A 27961-nucleotide genomic window follows, 5' to 3' on the forward strand; every position below is an offset into this window, starting at 1 on the left:
TTGTGTGTACGTAGTATCTTCTTTACTAAACGGTGAGTTCCTGGAGAGCAGGACCTGAATTTTAATTCATTTGTATCTATTGAAGTTTCCCCAACTACAAAAACGGGAATAATGGTAGTGCCTACATCCCGGGATATTGCCAGAGTAAAATGAGATAATATATGTAACCAGACTTGGAAATGTTAAAGCAATATGTTAACTCATGGTGAATCCCTCCCTCCCCCTCCCCCCAGGCACTCCCCCAGCCAGTGGATGGACCTCTCCTGGCTTGTTTGTGAAAAGACATGGATGAGAACTCCCATTTTCAACAAGCATGGATGGATGGGCTGTGTCGTGCATAGGAGAAAAATGACAACGTTAAGAACCTGAGGAGAGAGAGAAAGTATTTTGTTTAAATTTAACAGGTTGCATGCACTCTAGAGCCGGGACGAGGGCATTTGGCTAACCAGCAGCGTTACTCCCGGCTACGAGATGAAAGAACTACATTTCCCAGAGATCCTTGCGGAAGTAAACGGATACAGGTAAAATGTCTTGTGGCGTGTGGAGAAAAGTGACTGAAATTCACCGCGTTTTGATACGTTTTTTCATTGGTGGAAAATCCGAAGAGCTTTGAAACCCTAAAGGTGATTGGTCAGTTTCTGTGGCGTCCCGTTCCCACTTAGTTCAATTGAGGTATTTCCGTTGGGAAGGGAGACGCTGGCGAGTTCTGGTTTGTTTTGAGTGAAGCATCCTCCGGAGCTCGGGGACCGAGGGAGACGTTGTTGGCTTCGGTTCGGAAGGTCCGGTGAGAGGGTAGAGGTCTCGTCTAAGGCCTGACTCCCAGGAGGGAGGAGAAGGATGGACGCGGGGAAGGCCTCCAGGGACCGTAGGAAGGAGGAAGCCGAGACTCAGACCTCAGTTGTTCCAGGTCTCACTTGTGCTAAGCATTAGAGCCCCAGGTCTCTAGGGACTGTGAGATTCCCACCGGGCTGCATAAGTAGGGGTCTGTGGGGTCAACCCGGGAATGGCGGGGCGCCCTGGGGTGTCAGCCTGAGCTCCTCCTCTCCTCCCTTCTAGCATACTCTGCGGATCCTGAAGTTTGTAAACACGCCAGATAACCCCCAGGGCTGCAGAGCAGGGCCCAGATTTCTAGCAGTCCACCCTGAGAGTCCCTCTGCCTTGCTCCCTGCAGTCAGTCGTGAGCAGTGCCAGGCTCCGAGAACGAAACGTGAAAAAAACCACTCTCCCTTCCCCTCCCCCCCAGCTTGCCTTTTCAGTGGGAGGAGAGAGACTGCGCACACACATTGCTACTGACTGTACGGAAATATGGGAAAGAGAGGTCCGCGGAGAGCGCTGCTGGAGGAACTGGTCACAATGGGTTGGTAGAATCCTCAGGTGCCGTGGACACCTGTTTTCAAGTTTTTTCACAAAACTTTTCACCAAAGCTAAAGCATTGGGATAAAAAATAAAAAATACAGATTCTGTGCGCCGACTTAATTATGTCGTTCCAGAGTTTTACCGGCTCTGAAGCGGACGAAGAGTTTTATCACTAATAAAAAGTTTTGAGGCTACCATCAAAGCTCGTTTTTCCTGGGGGAGGAGACAAACTTAAATGCTGCTTCTGTGACTCCCAGTCCGTTCATTAACAAGGTCATAAGGCCCATTTTACTTATTTCCTGCTAAAAATAGAAGAAAAAAATAACTGACCTGATTGTACGAAGGAGAGAAATATAATTCTATTGATTCCATTTTCTGATTGGAATATTGCATGTTTGGAGACCAACTTGAAAGCAAAGTAGAATTTCGTGAGAATTCAGTCTAGAGGTAGAATTTCTGGAAACAAGGTGGGTGTGTTGGATGTGCTGATGCCGACTGGACATAGAAGCTTTGTGCCGCACGGTTTCTTTTATGCTCATTTATTTATTTATTTTCAATAGTTTTTATTTACAGATACATGCATGGGTAATTTTACAACATTGACAGTTGTAAAACCTTTTGTTCTAACTTTTCCCCTCCTTCCCCTCCCTCCCAGATGGCAGGTTGACCAGTACATGTTAAAGTATAAATTAAATACAGTATATGTATACATGTCTAAACAGTTATTTTGCTGAACAAAAGAATCGGACCCTGAAATGGTTATGCTCATTTATTCTGGACTTTGTCTCTGACAGGTGCAGGAGAAGGCAGCATGCACAAGCAACCGCCACCCTCCACTCCCGTCTCCAAAAAGTAAGAAGTCTTCCCATTTCAAAGAGTTTAACGCGTCACAGATACACTAATCCTTGTCCAAAGTAACACTTTCTTATGGCAGTGAAAGAACATATTTCTTGAACTTGGGTTTGAAAGGAAACCTTCAAAGAGACAGAGTTGTGGTATTCCCTAATGTTTTGGCTTTCCTAGGTCTCACTTTCATAATATGTTTAGGGCAAGAGGGAATTGCTTATAGAAAACTGAGATTTCTGGACCGTAAATTATTTCTATTCCATTTATGTAAAATCTGCAATAAAATAACTTAGTCTACTGACATTACTGGCTGTTACCAATGCTTGGTAATAAATGAGACGCAGATTGTTTATAGATTCAGCAGTGTCAACCGTATCTGTAGTAATGACTCATTTATTTAGAACTTTTAAGTTTTACAATTAAGTTTCCTCCACAACAGCTATTTGAGACGAGTGTTTCAAGTATTACTAGTCTTCCAGCCGGGTTCAAGCCCAGGCCCCTGACGACAGATGTGGAGCTCTTTCTGATGCAGCCTCCTTTCAGCCTCCATCCACAGCTCCTACATCTGCAGAAAGTCAGCCAGTACTTGTGATACTGGCTTGCTTGCCAGTGCTGTTATTGGGAGGAACTGGAAGTGATGACATCTTTTGAAAATACAAAATTTTATATAAAATGATAATTCCTGCTTTTTAAATAATTTCTTGAAGATCTGTTCTCATATATTTATTTTACTATCTTCTACCTATTCCTAAATGTTTTAGGTGATGATGACAATGAAAAAAAACCTGAAACCATTACTTTCTTTTCCCTCATTTGAATCAAGTTGTTCTACTTTTCCAAACATTTTTGATTTTTACATAGGAGATTATGATCCTAAACTGGCAAGCTGTGGGTATAAAATGAATCTGCTAAACTCTTTTGTCTTCACTGTAGGCGGAGAAACTTTTTAATGCTCAGATCAGGATTTCTGCCTTAAGTCTCTTATTTGCTGAAAATTTAATAACTTTGTAGGCCTTTGTCATTTAGAATATCTTTTTTCTTAGAACTTGAAAATTCAGGTGCTAAAGGTATACATTTGTTAACTGAATGAACATATTAATTTTAAGTTTACCTTAATAAGTATTCAAATATGTTAATAAAAATATAAGAAAATGTAAGAAATAATGAAACCCCCTCCATATTGTAAATGATTGTTTATGTAGTAGGATACTTATTTACTAATTGTGATCTTTTACTAAATAGAACTTTTTCTAACAGTCATTGGTCTTGTTTTTGTGATTCTTTTGGATTTGTCAGCATATTTAACATGGATTTCTTGCTATTATTGTTTTAATCGGTCATATAGCTATAAAAAGTACGTATAGTCTTTTTGCTTTGCATAGCAACAGGGCTTGAGACAGTATATTTCATTTTGTTTTACGCCCTACTGTGTGCCCGACAGTGTGCTTGACTGAAAGTGAAATAAAATGCTCAAAGAGAAAAAGAAAAGTACAAAGGGAGGCATTGATCTGTGCAAGGTAAAAGACTGCTTCTTCATCAGAAACTGAAACAAAGAAGGAAAAAATAGCAGATTATGAAGAAGGCTTTTGAGATATAAATTAGGGAAAAAGAGGGAATCTTTGATGGATGCCCTCTATTACTTTTTTTAAAAAATGATATCAATGTTTTGTTAACAAGTTAAACTATTACTATAGATCCATAGTCAACACAAAGAATAAAAAAATCTAGCTGATTTAAAAGGGTTTTTTTTTTGTTTTTTGTTTTTAATGGCTGATTAAAAGGGATATGTTAAGTGGAATTATGGGATTCAGAATTTAAATATTCAACGCAAGATTTATTTGGAGTAATTAATCATAATGCCCGGTGTAACATAATTGAATCTCTATAACTTTCAAAATAAATATTAGAATCTAAGTGTACCAAATTCTAGAGAATTCCATAAATACTAAAAAGCTTCCATTTTAACGTCTATAATGATTTCAATTAGCTTACCAACCTCTCGGAGCCCTTCTAAATACTGTGATACTTCTGGGACAAGATCTCCTAGAGATTTAGAGGGGTCAACTCCCCTGCCTTCCATTTCTGAGCGCCTAAACTTCATCTGCTCATCTAACGAATTATTAGAATATTACCGAAGAAAGATACTTGAGTTTGATGAACAAAATGAAGAACTATTGAGAAAACTGGAAAAATATGCCCACACGTATAAAAACCAGGTAAGAAAAAACAATGTGGTCTTCATTCTAATCTTTCTCACCAAGTTTGATCTTTAAATTATAATTAAATGTAAATGTCTATAAGAAGTATCAATTTGTGTTCCAGAGAGAATAATTATAAAGACTGTTGTATTAAAACATTTTAGTGATATCAAATCTTGAGATCTGTGCTCTCCATAAGCTATATCCCTCCAAGGGAAAATGGTGCTAAAAGATTTTAAATAAGAAAATTAATACTTTGCTCAATAACCTCTATATGGCTCAAATTTAATTTAAATTTTCCTCATATATTTTGTATCAGCTTGTACAAATAACTTATATCCCTCCTTAGCTAAACTACAAGAATATTTTGTATAAGAGTTAAATTTCAGAATATTTTTTCAGGAATTCACTTTGAATGTTCTGTGCTTGGTAGTTTATTGATTTACTAAAGTCTCATAAATCATTCTCACGACACTTAAATAATATGAAGCTTTTAATATTTGGGAACTGTATTGAATGTTAAGGTAGAGTTATATTTAAGAAATACCCTCTCTGAGGTTCAGGATCATTTCACCTTTTTTTTTTTGTTTGTTTGTTTTTGGTAGCATAAACTGGAGTTAGAAATCCAGCAGAGGGAGGAAGAGATTGCTGAATTACAGAAAGCCCTAAGTGACATGCAGATCTACCTCTTCCAGGAGCGTGAACATGTGTTACGCCTCTACTCAGAAAATGACCGATTAAAAATCAAGTACTGAAAAGAAAAGGGGGATTTTAATGTCCTAGAATTCAAAATTGGAAGGGACCCTAGAAATCATTCAGCCCAACCCCCACTTTTTATAGATGAGAAAACGGAGGCCCAGAAATGAAATGAATTGTCTAAGGTCATACAGGTAGGGATTTGGCCTACAATCTCTATTTCTCAATCTAGTGTACTTCTTATTATGCTGGGATTTATCAGGAGGAGAGATTTCAAATATGCACTGAGCAAAAACAATTTTTTTTTTTAATTCTTGAAAGTTATACTGTATGACACTGGTCCTCAAACGTTTTAAATAGGGGGCCAGTTCATTGTCAGACCATTGGAGGGCCGGGCTATAGTAAAAACAAAAACTCACACTGTCTTTGCCCCTCAGCCCATTTGCCATAACCGGCCAGCTGCATAAATGTCCTCAACAGGCTGCATCTGGCCTGAGGGCCGTAGTTTGAGAACCCCTGCTGTATGATATTGGTTTTAATGACTTAAAAGGGGAAAAAAAAATCTATGTACAAATCCCTGTTCTTTTGCAATGACAGTTAAAAAAAAATTTCCAAGATTTCTCCTCCAAACCCACAGGTTGTTACTTGAACTTCTATGATATTAGAGCTGAAATCTTGTTGGTGATCTAATTAATATAATATGAAAATGAATGGAAAAACTGCCTGGTTTTCATTCCTTTAACCACTAAAATAATACATTGCTTTTTAATTATTTATTATTTTAATAAAAGAGAGCATTGAAGTTGTAAGCCATAAGTTATTTTTAAGAACATTGTGGATCAGCACAGAAATTTGGCTAGCAGATTAGAAATCTGTTATTTAAACATTTTCCCCCCAAAAAATAAAATATTTTTACAGTTCATAGTATCCCAGAAATAAGGAACCTTATAGTTATTAGATAAGGCATACAAAAACTGCCAAAGATATCTTTAGATAAGGAGCAAAAATGATACAAGAAAAGAGTACTTGTGCTACTAATTGGGAATGAGCTCCAAGAGTTAAAATACTAGTCCACTGATCTATTTTCATTTTCATAAAAATGCTTATTTTGCCAAAAGGACTCTTATTTTAAAAAAAAAAAAAAAATCTTTGAAATATAGGAGTTGGCACTTCCAGTTGATCAATGATGGACAGAAATAACTATACCCAGAAAAGGAACACTGGGAAGTGAATGTAAATTGTTAGCACTACTGACTATCTACCCAGGTTACTTACACCTTCGGAAGCTAATAATTAATGTACAACAAGAAAATGGTATTTACACACATATATTGTATCTAGGTTATATTGTAACACATGTAAAATGTATGGGATTGCCTGTCATCAAGGGGAGGGAGTAGAGGGAGGGAGGGGATAATTTGGAAAAATGAATAAAATTTAAAAAAAAAAAAAAAAAAAAAGAAATATAGGAGTTGGGGCAACTACATGGCTACCAGACAGAGCACCAACCTTCGAGTCAGGAGTATATGAGTTCAAATCTGTCCTCAGACATTTACTACCTATATGGCCTTGGGCAAATCATTTAAGTCCAATTGCTTCCCCCCAAAAAAGAAATATAGGAATATAGCAGTACTATTCATAGTAAGTAGTTAATTAAATTTGAAATCGGGAGATTGGAGTTCATAATTAGATTCTAATGTTTACTGGCAACATGACTGGACAAATTGGCTTTTCTGACCTCAGTTTTCTTATTGTAAAATTGAAGAGGATAATTCTTGTATGGCCTTCTTCATTATTTAATTGGGGTGAAGAAATTTCTTTTGTAAATTTCAATGCAAAATGTAAATATAAGTAGTTATTTCTCCAAGACAAAATGCCCATCAAATGAAAAGGGCGTATGTAATTAGAATAATTATCAATAATAATCTCTGGTGATTGTAGGGAGCTAGAAGACAGAAAAAAAATTCAACATCTCTTGACCTTAGTGGGAACACATTCTAGAGAAGTAACATATTTTCACAAGGAGCCTCTACACAAAGTAAGTGGTTATTGGAACATCCTGATCCATAAGATTATTTTTTTAATGTTTGGAACAACCTAGAAAATTCAAAGCAATTGTGACCAAAATCTGTAATGGGTAGAACTGGAGGGAGATCCAGGACAAATACCATTAATTCTCATTTGTATAATGATTGTGTTTTAACAGAAATAATTCATTTGACTAATATTTATTGAACAATTATTTTGTGTAAGACACTGTACGAAGTGTTTTGTTAAATATAGAGAATAAGACAAGTCTTTTCCCTAATGGGATTAATAGTATATTAAACTAGGAACTATTAACCCACACATGTAACATAGAATATAAAATAAAATATAAAATATGAAAAAACAAGACTAGGATAGATCATAAGAAGGAGAGATTATTTTTAGCTAAGAGGATAAGGGAAAATTTCATGACAGAGATGGCATTTGAATTGGGTCTTGAAGGATGGAAATTGGATAGTCTGGGCTTTAGAAAAACATTCCAAATATAATGTCTATATTCAAAAACATGAATACAATTTCTTAAATTATTTCAACTTAAGTTAACAGATTTTCTTAGTTTATTTCCTCATTATGGACTTTCTAACTAGCTGATCAATGTTAAAAGTGAAATTCCTTTGATATTTGGGAGGGAATATGGGAACCGAGGAGAATTTGTCTTTTCTATTAAGCTTTATTTACGGCACATCTATTTAAGTATCAGATAGATTTCAAAGTTCATTAGAAGAAGAAATCCTCTAGTGAAATTTTGGCTAGGTATTAACTGGATACCATATGGAGCCAGCAAAAACTGGCTCATCTTTCAGACATTAAGTTCCTCTGTCTTGCCCATAGAGTCTCATGCTTAACTTAGTGTCTTTTACACTTGTGTGCAATGTAGTGAATGTACAGTGGGAATGATGGAAAGTAAAATGTTTTCTTTAAAAGGGATGCCCCTTTTGATTCTTTCAGGTTACTGTTCCTCAAAAGGCTGTTCATTTCAAGCAGCCACATGAAGCAGATATCAGTAAGTAAACTTTTTTTCTTTGGAATTCAAACAGCTTAAGTCAATTTTAAAAATAAAAAGTTCTGTACGATAATAGTTGACACTTATAATGATGACCTATGGCACTCTTTAAGATTCTGAAGAGCTAGCTGCCTAAGCAGTTGAAAAAAGTTTCAATTTTATTTAATATGGTTAATGTCGTTTTTTATACTTCTTTTGAAAATTAGTTATCCAAATGTGATGTGTATGTGTATGTTATGTGGCTGGCAGCTCTCTCTATTCTCTAGATTTTTTAATCAATATTAATATCCTGCATAAACAGAAATTACTAAGAAAATAAATCTGGCTCAGAAGTTCTCTGTACCTCAGTGCAGTGTTTGGTAATGAATTGGGTATTATTAATCAGGAATAATTCTTTACTATGTTTTTAAGGGAAAAATAGCAGTGGTTGCTGTAAAATTTTCTTTTCTCTCCTTTTTCTACTAGACTCCTTTCTGAAATCAGACTGAGCACCTCTGCTCTACTAGAATAAAACTGGTAACTGCCCATCTGGAAGAAAAGCCAAATACATTATTTTCCCAACTAACCTGTTTTCTACTGCAGGTACTAAAAGAAACTTAGGAAGACCAATAAAAGAAACACAAGAAAGTCCTGAGAAATACCAAAGAGACAATCAGACACTTGTGCTACAGGTAGAAAATATCTGTTGGCAAACAGTGACAGCTTTTGACTTCCACAAATTAAATTCTTGTGATATTCTAGGCACCCAATTGAAATATATGGTTCTCTGCTGCATATTGTAAATTTAAATAAATTCTGCATAATTTAAACATTGCAGAACTCCTGCTTCTGGCTGTATGAAGTCCTTTTTGGGGGGACTGTAAATCCTTAGCCAATATTAAGTGTGAAATTCCTTTGTTCTTGGGATAGGAAATAGAGAAACCGAGAGGAATAGTTTTCCTGCCAAATTTTCATATATGACACATCCACTATTTAACTGATAGGCTTTGAATCAAAATTCCTTAAAATAGTTACTGCTCTTCCACTGATATTTTGGCCATTTGGCAACCAAATGCTATATGGAACAAGAATTCTTTATCTAATTACATTGGACATTCTCTATCAAAGTAACGCAATTGTTTAAGTAATATTTTTCTAACTCTAGGTAATGACTACATTTAAACCTAACAGTAGGATACAGAAAGGGGAAGTCATGTAATTATTTGTTATAAGGTGACTTTGTTTTCCTCAACCAAAAAAAAAAAAAAAAAAAAACACCAAAAAACTTAAGGAAAGACTATATTCCCTGCCTCACTAGAATCCCAGAAGTGGAAAAAAGTAATTGGATTTTACAATGATACAGCCTTACTGTATACAGTTGATTATTTTGTTCCATAGTCTGATCCTAATAAAGATGATGAAAAGGAAAGAAACATTTTTTTTTTGCTATTTTGTTAATGTTGTAGCTGAGTATTAATTTTCCTAGAAATGTTTTAGTATTTCTTCCTATGAGTAGTTGTAAAAAGAAATAGAACTGAGTATATTTTATCTCCTATTAATCTGCCTAGGTGGAAGCACTGCAAGCTCAACTTGAAGAGCAGACCAAACTTGCCAGAAACCAAGTCGAAGGGCTTTTAGAAGACCGACGCATCTACATGGAAGAAGCACAGGTTCAGCATGAGAGAAACCAGGAGAGGATCAGAGTGCTGACACATAAGTGAGTGCCCCTTCTGTCTTAATTTATTATATTTATTTATTTTTGCTGAGGCAATTGGGGTTAAGTGACTTGCCCAGGATCACACAGCCAGGAAATGTTAAGTGTCTGAGATCAAATTTGAACTCAAGTCCTCCTGATTTCTGGGCCGGTACTCTGTCTACTGCGCCACCTAGCTGCTCCTTTGCTGAACAGTTTAAAAGGAAACAATTTCATACTTTGTGCTGTCATCATTTTTGTTATGATACTTTGGTGTAATGAAGAATCATAGAACTGGGAATTTCAAAATGTCATCTTGGCATTGTAAGTTTAGAGCTGAAAGAGATCTTCAACATAATCTGGTCCAAGCTCCTGCCTTATCTCCTAACTATGTGCAAAGATAGAAAAAATCATGAAGCTCTTCTGATTGGCTCCATTACAAACATGTTACACAACCTCAACTGTGCCCTCAGTGCTGCTAGGTAATCCTTTTACATCTCTCAACTCATTATTCTACTATCATCAGCAGTTCTTCTAGACTCAGGGGTTCTCAAACTACGGCCCTCAGGCCAGATGCAGCCTGTTGAGGACATTTATGCAGCTGGCCAATTATGGCCAGTTATGAGGGGTGGAGACAGAGTGTGACCTTTCGTTTTTACTATAGTCCGGCCCTCCAACAGTTTGAGGAACAGTGAAGTGGTCCCCTATTTAAAAAGTTGAGGACCACTGGTCTAGACCTTTTCATCATTCCTCAAACCTCCCAAGGTTCCCTCCTCTCCATTCTTTCAGCAGAGAATTTGGCTTCATATTTTATAGAGAAAGCTCCTACTTGTCCATTCTTCTTTGTTTCCTACCTCCTGCCACCCTTCTCCTTCATCTTTGTTTTATGATTTCTTACCAAGGCATTGAATCCCTCTGCCTACTGAAGAGATCTTGTTCCATTTCCACTCTATCAATGATTTTTAAGATCTCTTATCTACTGGCTCATTCTCTACTGCCTACAAATGTGCTCATGTTTCCCCCATCTGAAAAAAAAAAAACAACCCTTACTTAATCTACCCCCAGTCAACTTCAGGGACTTTCTGTTGCCTCAAGGATCAAATACAGAATATTCATTTGTCATTCATAGCCCTTCAAAAACGTTTTCCAGTTTTCATATATCTTATTCTCTTTTGTATACTATCAGTCCAGTGACACTGGCCTCCTGGCTGTTGTACAAACAAGACATTCCATCCATGTCTTGGCTATGAATATTTTCTCTGACTCTCTTCCATGTCTAGAATGCTCTTTCTCTTTATCTTCTCCTTAAGAGAAAGGTCATTCTCAAATAAAGTGAACCATTTTGTTCAGATCAACATATTCCAGGTTTAGTGTGTTAATGTTGCTTTTGACAGTGGCACTTTTAAAAAATGTAGTCATATTTAGTTTGTAGTTCATGGAAAAGTGGGAAATATATAATAAAATCAAGTTAACAATATATAGATAAAGTAATACCAAACTTGTAAAGCAAATATTTTATAAACATGATTTATTGGTTTTACAAGGAAAAAAAATAGCAGCTTATTTCTATGTTCCCATACAATTACTCTTTGTCCCAGTGTTTCCTGGTAACTACATTGTAAAAGTTCTATTTTTTAAATATTTTTTAATTTTTTAAAGTTTTTAATATATTTTTTTTTAATTTAAACATTCCCAAGAGGGTCATACATAGCAAAACAAGAAAAAGATTATATTTGAAACTGAATATCTCATTTTGCTTGCTTTTTTAAAAAGTTTGATTCTTACTTGTCTGTATTTCCTTCTGAACTTCCTTCTGTTGTCTGCATCTTAAGAAATATTTCAGTAACCCTTTCCTTTTTGGCATCACTATTGCTACTTCTTCCTTTCCTTTAAAAAAGCCTCTCCACCCATTAAAAACCCGAAGAAGGGGGTGGGGAAGAAATCTAAAAATAAGGATAGTTAAGAAAACAAATGTGAACAAAATGGCCATGTCCAAAAATGTACGTCTCTGCAGTTTGAGTCTGTCACCTCTTTGTATAGGCTTCCTTTGGAAACTTGGTTGGTAATTTCTTTGATGAGTATTTCTCTTTACAGTATTGCCTTTGAGTAAATATTCTTCTGGTTCTAATCTCTTTAGTGTGCATCAATTCATTCTACCTGGAATGCTTTAAAACTATTATGTCATTTCATACAGTGCAGTGATACTTTATTATATTCGTATGCCTCAGTGTATTTATTCCCTAATTGATTAAAAAACAAACAAACAAACAAAAAAAACTTCTCTACGATTCTAGTTCTGTGCTTTTGTTCCTACTACCCTTTGAATCCCTTCTTCAAGATCTAGAAGTTTGTTTTGCTTGTGACTATTTCCTCCTAGATATTATCCTCACTCTTAACTACCCCTCTTCTTTCACTGCTTGTTTGCTTGTTGAGTTTGATACCATAATGTTTGTCTATCCAACCCTTTCATCTGTTTTGGATAAGAGTAGTTTCATTTGATGTGGTCCCCCACCCCCCAATTCTTCCATACTCTATCCTCCCACCTCAGTTTGAAACCTAGCAAGTTCTACCCACTTTTTCCCATTTTTTTATATTAGAGTATTCCTTTTACCCTTCTCTTTTCTTCCTTAAAACTCAAAATGGAACAGAACAAGTATTTCACCCCTAAAGTTCTTAAGGGACACATTTCTTTTCTCCCTACTATGTTAGCACTACATCATCATACAATCCCTTCCAGTTGCTTAAATAAATTTTCTCTTTTTTTGGGTTTCTATGTACTTTTGTGTTTGCTTTTCAAAGTACTTATTCAGCGCCTTAGTCTTTATATTATTAATGACTGAAAATCCTCAATTCTAAAGTCTTCTCGTTTAAAAGTCAGTTTGTTTGCTTTTACCATTATACCAGCTTTGTAGGAAAGTTATTCTTAATTGTAATCCTATATCTTTTTACCTTTTAAAATACTGTATTCTAAGATTTCCTGTAGTTTATCTTAGAAACTATCAGTCTTAGGTAATCCTGATTCTGGTTGCTTGATGTGTGCAGTTATCTTCTTGTGTTGTTCTGAATTTGGGCTAGAACCACTATTGGAATTTTTTGTTTGGAGGTGTCTTTCAGAAAGTAATCAATGGATTTTTTCTGTTTTTAATTTGTCCTCTGATTCTAATGGATCTGGGTAGTTTAGTTTTATGATTTTTTGCAATTTAGAGTTCGTGTTTTTGGTTTCTGTTCTTTTTTTTTTTTTTAATTATAGTTTTTAATAAGTTTGGTGATTCTTAAATCATTTCTCCTTGAGCTGTTTTCTATGTCCTTTGTTTTTGCTATTAGATTCCTTAGGATCCTTTCAAAATCTTTTGATTCTGTTTTAATAGATCTTGTTTTCTGATTGAGTTACTGATTTCTATTTGGTCTACTCTAGTTTTCAAAGGGTCTGTTATATAGGTAAGGCTTACTAGTCTTTCTTCTAAACTATATATTCTTTTCATTTTTTCATTTTTATTTCTCATTTTATTTGTTGCTTCATATTTACTGGGTAGAAAACTGATTATTTTCTAGTTGTAAAGATTACTTGCTCCTTCTTTGAGAGATTTCTAGATTTATAGTAATTTTTTATATTGCCAGATGTTTTCTTTGATTTATTCTCTTCAACTTTATATCTCTTCAACTTTAGTTGCTGTACTGAAACTTTGTTCCAGGGCTAAGTTTTTACCCCATTTAGCTTTTTCTTTGGGTGGGGTAGTAGACTCTGTTTGGTCTTGCCCTGAGTCAGTCCTCTGTATTTCCTGTGTTCAACTCCACCTCTTGGATTAGGGCTGTCCTGGATCTTTAAGGTTCAGAGCACTGGATTCTCAAGCCTTCTCTGATAGGGGTTCTTAATTTGGAGTCTATGAATTTTTTTTTTTTAAATATTCTGATAAGTCCTTCCCAGATCTTATGGTGCATTGCATGCCACACCACACAGAGCAGCAAGTTATAGCTCAGTAGGTTTTTTCTGTTTGTTGAAATGTTTATGCTTTTATCTGTTTCAGTGGTTCATGTATAAGATGGATTACTGCTTTCTGCTTTTACTGATTATGAACAAAGCATGAGAGTGCAGGAATGCAGAAAGGATTTTAAATCTCTCTCAAAGAAACTTGGTCAGCTTCCTGATAGATGAACATTGAAAATGAATGATATAACCTTAGATTTATTAGCTCCCTGGGAGTGAGTTACATGATGCTATGTATTGAAAATTACTCAAATGTTTTTGACATGCAAACTGGAATCAAGTTGAGACTGCTTTATCAAGTTTCCATGTCTGGACTGGGATCAGCCAATGGATTCACATTTTCATTTGAAAGTGCTAGTTAGATTTCTTCTGTTCACCAGCAATTGGAGCCAATGAGTCTACCAGTGATTGTGTTATTTCTTTTTATTTAAACTCTTTTGTGGGGCTCTGAATTTAATTCAAGACTTTGATTTCATAGAAAGTCTTCTCCAAAATAGTATTGAGAATTTCATTTATGTCATTACATTTTCCTTGGAACAGCAGCTTGTCTATAACTAGTGCTATTTTCTCATCTATTGCACTGACTGGAGAAATATAAAAATCTTTCTTCATTGTTAACTTGTCTATACAATGTGTTAACTATCAGAACTCTACAACCTCTGACAGGTTTCCTTTAATGTGACTGTAGGAGTCTTTGTAATATATACTGCAGATATGGCTAAGGCAAATCCCTCAATTAGAACTTCTAAAAACAAAGCCAAGATTGTGTGTATCAGTTGCCTAGAAAGAGAGCCTTCTACTTGTGCCAGTGAAGATTTCCAGCAGATCAGACATGAGAAGCTTTATTTGTCCTCCTTTCTTCACCTTTCTTTTTGTTGTTTGGAAACAATATAATCTTTTAAAGTATACCTGCCATGGAAGTTTCCCAAAAGTCTTTTAAAAATTACTGAATGGGAAATAATTAGCATGAAGAAGAAAGATCTTTTTGCTCTGACAAACTTGTGGAAGGACAAAATAAATTTGGAAGATAACTAGCTGCACATGAGCCTTTCTGAAAAATTTTACATTTTAGTGAAAATTTCAGTATAGTTTCTGAGGCAAAGCAAGAATGAACTAGTACAAATGTTGATTTTTGCTTCTGTGAAGCAGTAATGTAGATTAAATAAAAAGAGGCTATGACATACTAACAAATTTATATTTGGAATGAAAAAGTTGTTACTAAATGTCAGGCTGTTTGATTATTCACTAATGGGAACATGCATTTGTATATCCAAAGATAAAATTAATTTTTTTAAGTTTTCATTTGAATTCTTACCTCAGAAACCACCTAATTTTGAGAATGATGCTGGCAGTCTTATCTAAATATTTAGAACTATTTAAGGAGAGAGTGATGTTTATAAACTATTTATGGGTAATATTGGAAATGACTATTAGTAATAAGAGTGTTAGAATTTATTTTAAAGCAGAAAATTCACCTAAATCTTTAGAATTATAATTATCTCTCAGCACTTGCAGTTAAACTATTAATTGCCTCCTGATAAAATTATAAAAGATATCCAAGTGCTTTGAAAATCTGCATTGTTAATCCAGACTTAAACAAAGGCTGTTTATGTTTGTAAAATCCATGAAACATCAGTCCTGCTTTTGGCAGTTGTATTCATAAATGTCTCATTTTTTAAAAAAAATGAAACCAGTTCCCAGCAGAAATTGGAAGGTAGTAGTAGCCTGAGATGCAGGAGGAATACTAGAATGGGAGTCTGAAGACTTATTTCTTATGACCTCCTTCACGCCACCTTAGCTACACACAGACATGTTTATACCTTGGAACTTGCCCTCATCCACAAGCATTCCCTTATACTTGCTTAATCAATTCATTCACCACAGCACATTTTCCAGACCTTTTTGTCCCTTCTCAAATTTTCTATTGTTCGACATCCTACCTCTCATCTGAGAACCTTCCCTCACATTTCACTGAAAAAAAGCAACATCTTGTGTTCCATGAAGAGATTGGCCCTTGCTATATAAGCCCATCAGTATGTGCAAGTGATCCTGTTCCTGTCTTCTCAGCTCGTTGGCCTATCAATCCCATTCTTGTGAATCTCCAATTGTTCCCTGGCTACTGTCGGCTCCCTTGCAGCTTAGAAGCATGCTCGTGCTGTCTGCATCCTCAGAGCCTTTATTCGACACATCCATCCCAAATGGCATCTTTCTTTTCCCTGTCATGGCCAAACTTGAGAAGGCCATCTAAAATTGGCACTTATCCTTTCTTACTCTCTAATTCTCTGCAATCTGACTTCTGATCTCATTATTAATTGAAATTACTCTCTGCAAAGTTATAATGATCTCTCAATTACCAAATCTATACAACCTTGACTTCCCTGCAACCTTGACACTGTTGATCACTTTCTTCCCCTGGAACTGTGGTTGCGCCTCCAGGCTCTCTTCTCCTTCTGTATTACTTCACTTAATGAATTCATTAGCCTCCTAGATTCAGTCATCGGTATGCTGATAATTCTCAGATCTGTAGATATAGCCTTATTCTTTCCAGAAAGCTACCTCAGAAGGGGTACAACCGGGTGGTACAGTGCATAGAACGTTGGGCTTAGAACCAGGAAGACTCATCTTCTTGGGTTTAAATTTGGTCTCAGACACTTAGTAGCCATGTGATCTTTAGCATGTCACTTAACCCTGTTTGCCTCAGTTTTCTTATCTGTAAAATGAACTGGAAAAGGAAATGGCAAACCATAGTATCTTTGCTAAGAAAACCCCAGAGATGGTGTTACAAGGAATCACACATAATGACAACAGCAAAAGCTAGGAAGCTAACTTTCCATAGCTGATAAGTGTATAATTCTGGGCAAGCCTACCCCAGTTTTCTCAGGTGTAAAATGAGGGTGATAATAGAACTTACCTCTCAGGGTGATCAAATGAGATGTTTGTGAAAAGTTTACAACAGTGTCAGCACTATAGATGCTTAATAAGAAAAAAATTAATAAAGGCTGTGATCTTCTAGTCTATTATGGCCAAAGATTATGAAAAGGTAATTTTCAAAAAAGAAAATGCATTTAATTCTTGAATCTGAGCAGATACAAATTAAAATAATTTTTGAAGTATCACTTTATACTTATCAAGTTGATGAAAAATAATCAAAAACAATAAAATTTAGTACTATTGGGATTGTGAAGAAATAGATTCACTCACCTATTTCTGATCAGATTGGAATATGTAGGATATTTTAGAAGTTGATATGGCAATGTATAGTAAATATAGTAAAATTTATCAAAATAATCATATCCTTTAACCTAATATTTCCATTATTGGGAATATGCTCTGAAAATTTGCCCTTAGGAAAAAAAACCCAACCATTTCTTCAGATGGTCATAGCAATATTATTTATAATTGGGAAAAATATGTAAAAGCTAGCTCAATGTCCAACAAGAGAAACAACTGAAGAAATTAGTGTACATTGTCAGTACTATAATGCAATTAAATTGGCATAGAATACAAGGAAGTAGGGAATAAAATAATATAAAATTATAAAATAATTTTTATAAAATAATGGAGAGTGATCAGAGCAAAGAACCCACTAATTGGAAGCATATAAGAGGAACAATGGATGGAAAAAGAATCTTTTTGGAGACTTGGAAGGATCATAATAAGACAGTTGTTAGGTCAATTAATGGAATGAATTTCAATGTGAATATGAAGTTACACTTTATATTTACAAAGTAACTGCTGATTTGACACTTATTTGATACTACTAGTATAAAGTATTAAAATCATTAAAGTAAAGCATGAAAGGATTGATTACTGGAACAAGTTGGTAGAAAGGGTAGAGGACAATAGTATAAAATTGGAGTGATTCACATCAGTAAGGATTCTTCTGTAATCTGAGGGAAGGAAGAAAGCATGAACAATGAATGATGCTGAAAATTTTTGACAAATAGCAATTAGGAAAAAAGAAGGTGCTCCTGTTCTGAGTCTTTATTAGAAGACTGGGTAGTGAAATAGGGAGCTAGGTTATTTGCTATAGGTAAAAGTGGAGTGAAGGAAAGATAAGGTACAGTGATTTTTGAGCAGCAGTAAGGGCCCAGCTGCTGCCCTTCACCATTAATTTATTATTCTCTACTTTATTTAGCTGACAGGAGGAAACCCCTTAGGAAAGATTAGCCAAACATATTCTGCGTGTTTCAGAGCAGTTACTGATCTCTTGACACACGTACCTCTATCTTTTTCTTCACTTCTCTATATTTTTGTGTCTCCTTTTAGTTTTAGTTTTGGAAAGATCATAACAGTAGTTGACTGGAGAAAAAGGAATAAGAAATTTTATTTTAAAGTGACAGATTTAATGGGATCAATAATATAATTTAATTTGAAATGTTCCTGAGAACCTTTTAGTACAATCTTGGCAAATTTGTACAAGTTTTAATATAAAAGTTTTCTTTTTAACCCTTGTTATAAGCAACAGAAAATTAATTTTGTTTTGTTATGAACTTGTATCTACTGGAAGAGCTGTTATATTTTTCTGTTTCTATATTATGGCACCACAGTTGAGGAAATTGAGATGCTGCTGTACAATGTTCCAAAACACGTAAGCCCTATAATTGTTAATAGAAATGTAATAGAGTGGGAAGTGCATTGAGCCAAGAATCAGACCTAGGTCTCATCGTAGCTCCATGTGGCTTTGGGCAATTCAGTCATTTAAACCTCTTCAAATTTCAATTTCTTTTAAAAATAAGAATAGTACTTGTCCTGCTTCTTTACAGAATTATGGGAATAAAAAAAACTACTTTATAAACTAAAAAATGCTAAGATAGGACATTGTTCTTAAACAAAAATGCCTACTTATTCCTGTTAAATTTGAAATCACATCTCTTATATCAGATGTATTAATGGGAACATCTGGGAAAAAGAACTCACTTCCTCATTCATACCTTTGTCAGTCTTCAACGAACCCAGGAGTTTCTCTATGAGAGCACCAAGGATTTCTTGCATCTCAAATTTGAAAATCAAGACAAAGAGAAGGAATGGGTGGCTGAAAAAGACCATTTACTTTGGAAATTGAACCAATACCAAAAACAGCAAGAGAAAGTACTACAGTATGATGAGGAGAAGTGTCAGCAACGGATTGTCAGCAATCTCCTACCAGCTGTACAAGACTTTCAACAGGAGCAAGATATGTATATTCAGGTAACTGCTTTTCCTCTCAGTCAGTGGAATCAGTCCTCTATTGTGGAAAATGTGCAGTTTGGGGGGAATTGTAAAAATTCAGAAAAGAGATATTGTCTTAAGTGCCAGTAAGAATAAGGACTGGACCTTGATTTTAGTGGCATGGAGAACTCCCAGGGAAGGAACCTCCCTTGATTAATGGAGGCCAGCCCCTCTCTTGCTTATTAGGGTGTTGCCTGGAGCATTGAAATTTTCCATTATATTAGATAGCCAGTGTGTGTAAAAGGTGAGACTTGGAACCCAATGCTTCCTGGCTTTGAAACTGGTTCTCTATCTACTGCCTCTCAGTGACAATATACATAGAAACTGGCAACAGCAGTCCCAAGGGAGGAGAGAAGGAATGAATGAATAAATGAAATCAAGAAAAAAGCACTTATTAAGTGCTTATTTTGTATTAGGAAATGTGCTAAACTGAGAGGGAGGACATAGTTTTACTTCTTGGCATCAATCTTAAAGATTGTATTGCACCTTTTCAAGTTCGTTTAGATTTTTTGCTATTATCCTCTCATGGAAATGAAATTAATGTTATTCTCTATATGAAGTAGTATTTTGTTTTGTCTTAAATTTACCTCACTAAAGTTTCTCTTTTCAAAAAATTATTTATTATATAAAGTTAGTTACCATCAATAAATTTAGCATGTTTATTAAGCTAAGAACAAAGTTTTCTTATTCATTTCCATTTCTAATAATCGTCAACATCATTATCAACATTTGTGTAGCACTTACTATATATCTGCTAGGAACTGTGCTAAGCTCTTTACAGCTTTTCTCTTATTTGATCATTGCAAAAGACCTGGGTGGTAGGTGCTGTTACTATCCCCATTTTATCAATGAGTAAACTGAAGTTGTGTTTTTCTGGATTTTGTTGTTATTATTTACACAGTTGTATCCAGTATCTATCTATCTATCTATCTATCTATCTATCTATCTATCTATCTATCTATCTATCTATACATATATATATATTTAGATTTATCTTTTTACATTATCTATCACTTCATATAAATCTTCTCAAAGTTGTTTGCATTCTTCATTATTTACCATTGCTTGCAGTGCAGTATTTACATTTTGAGATCATTATGGAAAATGCTGATAGGAATACTTTTGTAGATAGTCATCTTTATCAACAACTTCCTTAGGCTGTGATCTTATTATTCAGTGAGTCAAAGGGTAGGAATAGTTTTAATATTGGTTATATAATGCCATATTGCTTTTCAAAAAGATTGTATCAATACACACTATTACCAGCATTGGTCTTGATTCCCCCACAGCCTTCTAAGCATTGATTCTTATTGTTTAAATGGTATTAGGGTAAATGTTGATTATTCAAGGAACATTGTAACAGAGTGGATAGTACACTGACCATAGAGTCAGGAAGGCCTGAGCTCAAGTTCCACCTCTGATGCCTAACCAGCTATATGACACTAGGTCATTTAACCCCAGAATTGTAGGAAGATCACTCACAACCACGCAGGTAGAGCTCTCAAAATGCATAAAAAGGAACAGTGATAAAATCAATGAGAAAGAAAGAATTATCAACTCCTCCATGTTTTTGGAGAGAAAAGTCAAGGAAGAGGGGAGAAAAAAAAGGCATCAGCCCTCATGCACTGGCTTGGCCAGCATCCAGCACCAGGCTGTCCTATGCTACAGACAGGGTCAGGCCAGTGTCCAGCTTGCAGTCTGGATAATCCATTCTCCAGACTCTGAAAGAGACTGTGCTCAGTATGTGTCTCCCTCTCTCCTGACCTAATCTCAGTTTAAAACAAGACCAGGCTAGTTCCCAGCATGGGGTGAGGAGCTGCTTCATGCCTTAGGCACTGCCCAGCCAGCCTCAAGCCATACAATGCTTGGGTAGCCCATATCCAAAGCCAAAGGAGCCAGGATGAGGGCAGCACCTAGGAAGCCACACAACTGGATTTTTTGGTTTTTGTTTTTAAGTTTTTATTGATTTTTTTTTCTTAAATATCATCATTGTTATCCCTGGTTTTTCTTTTCCCTCTCCTGGAATGCCTTTCCAAATAACAAGTAATATTTTTTTTTTAAGGGGAAAATGGGATGGGGAATCAGTGCAACTAATTGATATATTGAAAAAAAAAATCTCAAAACTTAAGCAATGTAACATCTGTGCACCTCTTATCTCCACAAAAGAGCAGGTTTGGAGTATCTTTTCATATCTCTTCTTTCTAGTCCTGCTTGATCTTTGTAATTTTGTTATTCATTTTTGGGGTTTTAGTATGTAATTCTTACTATTTATATTGTTGTAGTTATTGGGTATATATTTTTTTCTTGGCTCTTATTTCATTCTGTATCAATTCATATAGATTGTTTCATGTTTATCTGTATTTATCACATACATCATTTCTTACTATACAATAATATTCCATTATGTTCTTGAAATACTGTAATGTTCTTTCTAAAATGTAATGTTCTCTGTTGAGGTTTTCTTGGGGTCTCTGGGAGCAGCCTTCTTTTTCAGTTCAGTAATCACCACAAATACAGCCAGAAGTTAAAGTCCAAATCCTTTATTGTCTCCTTCAAAGTCTTATCTCCTTCACTTGGGACTCGGCTAGTTTTCTGGGGACCTTCCAGAGTCTTGGTTTCAGTGGAGAAGTGAAGGAGGAAAGCCTGCCACCAAGGTGATGTGAGATGGGATGAATCTGTCTGAGTCCAAGAGTTTGTGCTCCAGCCTTCAGCCTCCGGCCTTCTGTCTGCTTGTCTCTGATCTCTGACTCTCCCTGGCTAAGGCTTCTAGCTTCTATGCTACACACTGAGTACAGACCAATCATTATATCACTAGGAAACCATTATTTGTTGTAGGATTAAATCAATGCTAAACTAGATTTAACCATTGTCTTCTCAATTCCACTTAGTGCCTTATTTCAAGTTCTGGCCCATAACATCTCCTTGTAGGATTAAATCAATCATACTGAACCATGCTAAACTAGATAACCATTGTCTCTATCAATTCCACTGACTTAGTACCTTGTAAGAATCCTTTGTTTCAAGTTCATGGCCCATAACAAAACACAGTTTGTTTAATCATTTCCTAATTAGTAGACATCTACTTTGATTCCAATTCTTTACTCTCACAAAAACTGTTGCTATAAATATTTTGGTGGATATAAGAACTTCACTAAGTTCCTTGGACTGCCAGTCCTTTAAGGAATCTTTATTTCAAAGGGTATACATATCTTAGTTACTTTACGTGCACAATTCCAAATTGCTTTCCATGGTAATACCTTTTTACAACTCTACCAGCAAAGGTTTATCATTTTACAATTCCTCCAACAATGAGTATTGCCTCTTTTTGTTATCTTTGTCAATTTTCAGTATATGATGTGAAACCCCACAGTTGTTTTGAATTGCATTTGTTTTATTATTAGTGATTTGAAGCATTCTTCCATGTGGTTGTGAATATTTATTTTGCAGTTTTTTTGAGAATTGTTTGTTCATGATCTTTGTCCATTTATCTATTGGGGAATGGGTATTATTATTATTATTAATCTTATTATTAGTTATATACATATTTAGAATTCCAAACCCTTATCAGAGAATGTTGATACTAAGATTTTTCCCATTTATTCTCTCATTTTTTTATGGTAGGTGCATTAATTTTCTTTGTGCTTCTCAATTTTATATAATCTTATAGGAAGCACTAGTAACAGTAGAGCTCAGTTGGGGCCTGTCAGGGTTACAACAAGAGAAGGTGCTAATCCTGAGTTTATGACTATATGAGAAGTAGTTAGAGAACAAAACTCTTTAAATTGAGTACTATAGAAATAGATATAATATTTAAATATGCAAATATAGGCATGTGTGTATACATATATGCATACATATACACAGAGCGATAATATAAAATAATGTGGATCTTTAGGCAACATTATTAGATTGCGTTTTAGTCAGTAATTCTTTTTTTAATAGAATAACTAAATCTATTAACATTCTTGTAATTGTTAAATTTGGTAACTTGTTACACTTCATAAAAAATTTTTTTTCAGAAGAGAATTTGTCTTTCTTATTTTATTAATCTTAGTCCAACCTACACATTACTAATATACATACTTACGTATCAGTAAACACAGTTTTTAGAATTATGAATTCATTAGATTTTGTCAAAATTAAACTTCCTTTCCTACCTCAAAATTTGAAGTGGTTTTAGCATTATCACCACCATTGATTCATCATTTTTGCCCTTCCAAAAAGAAGATTAGAGATAGGATCAATTGAACAGATAGAAAAATTAGCCTCAGTGACAGTAGAAATACTTTTTCCTCTAGACAAGTGGAAGAGAGAGAATGTTAAGAAATGTTGAGCAGGAAGCTGCCTATAGAATGTAAAAAGTATGTCATCAAGTTAATTTTAAATAAGAACTTAAATGATATTCTGATATGAGTGTTGTATGGCTGTGACTGAGAGCTGATGTACAAAGTTGCTAAGATTGCAAAACAGTGGTCAAAATCATTTGATACATTCATTACCTCTTGATCAAGAGGTAGAAAACATTTATCATCAGTATTCTTAAATCATATTCAAATTTTTGTGGAATTTTCAAAATAATTTTAGATCTTTAAAAAATTTTGCATTTTATTTGAATTCTTTGTATTCATTTTGACTTATGGCACAGTATTGATATTCTTTAAGATTTATCCACTCCAGTTTGTTCATCTATCCCCCAATTGATGGGACATATAATTTATTTATAGCTTTTTTGGTACTACAAATAATGCTGCTTTGAATATTTGGGAACAGTTGAGATCTTGGGATATAAACACAATGTTGGGATCATTAATCAGCATGAATAATTTTAGAATTATGTGAGCAAAGTTACTTATTCTTTTTTGGAATGATTGGACTACTTCAACAGTTTCATCAATAATGGATTAGGATGCCTGTCTTTTAAAATCACCCTCACATTGATTATTTCCATCTTTTTTTTAACTGGCATTTTGATGGGTGTGAGGTGAATCTGTATTGTTTTTTATTTGAATTTTTTTATCTGAGGTTTGGAGTGTTTTTATATAGGTATTGAGAGTGTGCATCCTTTCTTTCCAAAACTTTGTTCATATACTTTGCCTGCTTATCTATTGTTAAACGAACTATAGCAGTATGAATTTTGTGTCAGTTTCCAATAAACTTTGGATGTAATTTATATATATTTGATGCAAAGATTTTTTTTTCAATAAAGAATATTTCTTCTATTATTGTTAAAACAAGTCAAGTTCTTATTTGTGTAGTAAATGCTTACTATGTGCCAAGTATCCAAGATAAACTTGAAATTGTCTTTTAAAAATCTCCCCTGCTCCTGATTTTCTTATGAATTTCTCCCTTGGAATATTATTGTAACATATAGTGTAAGAACATGTCTAAATTTATTTTTCACTTAACTGTTTAATAGTTTTCCAGTAAATGTTTTTAAGTATGTAATCTTCTCCTGAGAGAAGTCCTTATGTTTACTGGATTGTTGTATTAAAGATACATTTACTGGATTGCTTTTTTAAAATAATCAAAAGTCAGAAAGGTAGAAGAGTGAAGTTGACATAAAACATCGTGTGAAATCTAAAGGGAAAAATGTATTAAGAATTGTGGTAAAGGAGGAGGAATATGCCAGCCTGTTCTTTTGGCCCTATGGGAAGAGGAGGAGGAAGAACTCCTTTGAAGAATCTTGCTAAAGTTGTGGTGTTCATAGGGAGAAGTCTAGTTTAGTTTAAGTTAGAAAGGATGTACGAAATGTTGAATATTATTGGGATCATTTGTGGAGAACAGAACAATGATTGTAAAAAATACAGTGGTAAAGGTGAAAAGGTAACTTGTATAGGCTTGGAGAAGAATAAGGCTGTTCTAAAAAAGGTTCAAGAGGGCATAGAGCAAAGCAGCTTCTGTCCTCTGTATTCTCACCAACTGCCCTAGAACAGTGATGGAAATGTCCAGAGAGAAAGGACTGAATGAGCAAGATTTAGCTCTTAAGATTTCCCATCTACATGGCACTTTTAGATTGCCAAATTATATTATAGTAGAATTGTGATTTTTAAAAAATGTATTATATACATACAGACATACCTGACACACACATACACACACACATACGCATACTATAATATAATGAAGCTCTTTACATAGGCAGTCTGTGCAATATATTTTCATTTTGGGGTACTTTTAAAATGAAGCAATGTAGAATAATAGATCTAGGTGTCAGACAAAATAATTCCTAAGTTCCCTTCCAATATACCTTCTACAAAAGTTTTATTATGATGTCTGATTATAGTGTGGAAGTCAATTCAGGATTTATTCCAGTAATCCTCTAACTTTGATAAATATTATCAAAATGAAAAAACTTCTGAGATGCTTGTATACATATATTGCCTGAGGCCCCAGTTAATGAATGCTCTAAGGCCATAGAAACTCTTGGAAAAAAACGATACTACTCCAGTAGAGGGAGCATCTTACATTTATGAAATACAGATGTTTAAAGTTTTTTTATCTTTCAAATAAGTTATGAGCTCATATTTGAAATTCACTAGAACCAACTGATGCTACCTATTTCACTTTTAGATGTGTAAAGCCTCCAGAATTTGAGCTTTAAATTTAGGTATAAGAGGTTCCATACTATGACTTCATGAATTGATGTTTTATTCCTAAAAATTCTTTCTTTTCCCAATTTTTCTTCATCCTACATGCAATTGGGCATTTATTGGCTTCTTTCTTCCTGGCTTGTAGTCCTTAAAAGAGAAGTTGTTGCAAGAACAAAAGTTATCCTGTATGTACCAAGATCAATGTGTTGCTCTGGAGGAGGAGCTGGCCCGAATTCGAGAAGAAGATGATATGAGGCGAAAGATCTTCAAGGTAGGAACAATACATGCTGTTTTCAGGGCAATAAGTTGTGTGGCTTCCTTTCTCCAGGTGACATCCTGTTTTCCAGAACTAATGTAGTGATTCCCTTTATGTAGGACCGTTCTAACAAGATGGGGAAACGTTTGCAAGAGATGGTACGTCAGTATGATACCCTGCAGAATCGGCGGCGGCTAGAAGTGGAAGGTTTTCAGAGAGACATCAAGACCCTGCGTGGGAAACTGAGGGAAGTCGAGCAAATGCTTTATAAGGTAATTGCTGCCCTCGGATCTGGGAAGAGAACAAAGGCTGATATAAAAAAAGCCAGTATGAGCATCAGTACTGATAGTCCTCTTCCCTAGGAGTCTAGCTAGATTGAAAAGCTTAAACATAAAGTTGTGTCAAAGTGAAATAATTTGACATCTGTCCTTTATAATTAAGAGGCAATATGAAGTGGTAGATAGAGAGCCTGCCAAAATGACCCAAGTTTAGATCTTATTTCTGACACATACTGGCTTTGTGATCCTGGGCAAATTACTTACCCTTTCAGTGCCATTAGCAATTTTTAAAGAGAAGTTTCATTTAAGGTGCCACCCTGCATTGGTTAGCAGGAGGTTATTTATCTAAGCATTCCTATAGCAAGGCAATCATAGATCTAGAGTCTCTCTTTCATTTCCATTTTTACTTAAGGTTCCTCAAAAACCACTTTAAATTCATAGCAAATTTAACCAGTGATCGATATTTACAGAATGCCTATTGTTTCTAGCATACTATACTAAGCAATAGAAAAGATAAAGGAGGCAGATCCATACCTTTTGGGCCTTTAACAATAATGTTATTCTTTTCATGATATTTCTTTCTTATTGGTTTCCATTTAAAGGATCCATTCCTGTTCTTTTGGTAAGATTAGAAACCCATATTCTCTCTGCTCAAGGCTAGAGCTTCTTTTCTTTTTTAGCATAACCATATTTGATTTTCCCCCTACAAAGATGGTTAATATGCCTTTGTTTTAGCTCATGGACGTCTTTTTTTCTGGTTTATGCTAAAATTGTATTTTCTTTTCTGTTTTCTTCATTCTGTAGGCATCTCTCAGTATTCGCCCAGATCAAGATCTTTCCATACTTAAAGAGGTTCGTAAGAGCAACAAACGGACTGTTAAGATCCAAGGAGAACTGAAGGACCTGAAAGCCAAATTATATAGTTTAGAGAATGAACTTAGGATATGCTAACATCTGTTTGTATATGGGGACTTGAGGCCTGTAATACCTTAAAATCTGAGAATGAGGTTATCAGCTACCAAAGGAAGGGTTTCACTAAAAGGCCTTCTAGGTCATAGGCTTCTTGTGGCTACATGAAGGATCAGGGACCCACTGCAAAGGTTAGTCTTAAATTTATGGACCTGATGAACTATACAGGTACAGGCACCAATTTTTTTTCCTGAGCCAGTTTGTAACCTGAAAAAGTTGCCTGAAGTTTTTTTCGTATAGTTATCAACATTCATATTGAGAGCTTTGGGATAAAAGGGTTTATGGAGTTAAGTACTAACTTGTCTTAATAATTATAGAAGTAACTTGTCCTTTCTCCGGGAGCTAGGGAGAAAAGGCAGTAAATTCCAAAGTTTCAAAGATGGGTAGTTATTACTGTTCATCTTTTGCCTTTAGTAGTGGGGAAAAGAATTCAAATTTTCACTGTCATCTTGTAATGCTCATTCTTGTGACATGTAAAGAAAAGGTATAATTTAGAGTCCTTGAACAAATATCAGAAAGGGCTTTGTATTGATTTTTTTTTTTTTTTTGAGTGTATGCTGCATTATTTTACTGTGTAATTAGGTCTCATCCTACCAATCATGTTTCCCAGATTTGTATATTTAAGGTTGGAATTCTTTAAAATAAAAAATAAAATTGAAGTATTATGAGTTTATAGAGTTTCTTATTAAGACTACCTTATTCTTTTGTCACTAGCTTTATTTATTTATTTATTCCAATTTATCTATTGTCTGTTATACAAGTGGAAACAATTCTTAAATGGCTTTCTTGAAATATTCTATGTAGACAAACGGCTTCCATTTTTTTTCTTGAATACACTCTTTGTAGTAAATT

General features: G+C 34.9%; 1 protein-coding gene and 1 pseudogene across 9 annotated transcripts; both read left to right on the forward strand.

The window, feature by feature from the left end:
• The first annotated feature begins 275 nt into the window (after window positions 1–275).
• CCDC77 (coiled-coil domain containing 77) lies at window positions 276–27769 on the forward strand. Of its 9 annotated transcripts, none has more exons than XM_074269323.1 (13): window positions 356–1357; window positions 1491–1823; window positions 2151–2208; window positions 4190–4418; window positions 5006–5148; window positions 7038–7134; window positions 8094–8148; window positions 8731–8819; window positions 9696–9844; window positions 18749–18995; window positions 25752–25877; window positions 25982–26134; window positions 26945–27769. In XM_074269323.1, exons 3-13 carry the CDS (start codon window positions 2168–2170, stop codon window positions 27089–27091), a joined length of 1476 nt encoding a protein of 491 aa, XP_074125424.1. In that variant the 5' UTR covers window positions 356–1357; window positions 1491–1823; window positions 2151–2167; the 3' UTR covers window positions 27092–27769. The 9 variants fall into 9 exon arrangements, with proteins under 9 accessions (XP_074125426.1, XP_074125424.1, XP_074125423.1 ...); XM_074269322.1 differs by having other exon boundaries at window positions 1491–1629; XM_074269319.1 differs by lacking the exon at window positions 1491–1823 and having other exon boundaries at window positions 356–907; window positions 1244–1357.
• On the forward strand, window positions 13821–18738 carry LOC141543697 (vesicle-trafficking protein SEC22a pseudogene; annotated as a pseudogene).
• Window positions 27770–27961: the final 192 nt, after the last annotated feature.

The sequence above is a fragment of the Sminthopsis crassicaudata genome, chromosome 5 (genome assembly GCF_048593235.1).
Source record: "Sminthopsis crassicaudata isolate SCR6 chromosome 5, ASM4859323v1, whole genome shotgun sequence".
Taxonomy (NCBI): domain Eukaryota; kingdom Metazoa; phylum Chordata; class Mammalia; order Dasyuromorphia; family Dasyuridae; genus Sminthopsis; species Sminthopsis crassicaudata.

Coding starts and splice junctions, on each gene's coding strand:
- CCDC77 (XM_074269316.1), top strand. CDS start 838: ATGGACGCGGGGAAGGCCTCCAGGGACCGTAGGAAGGAGGAAGCCGAG. Junction 8,149..8,730: donor GCCACATGAAGCAGATATCA/GTAAGTAAACTT, acceptor TTTCTACTGCAG/GTACTAAAAGAAACTTAGGA. Junction 25,878..25,981: donor TGAGGCGAAAGATCTTCAAG/GTAGGAACAATA, acceptor CCCTTTATGTAG/GACCGTTCTAACAAGATGGG.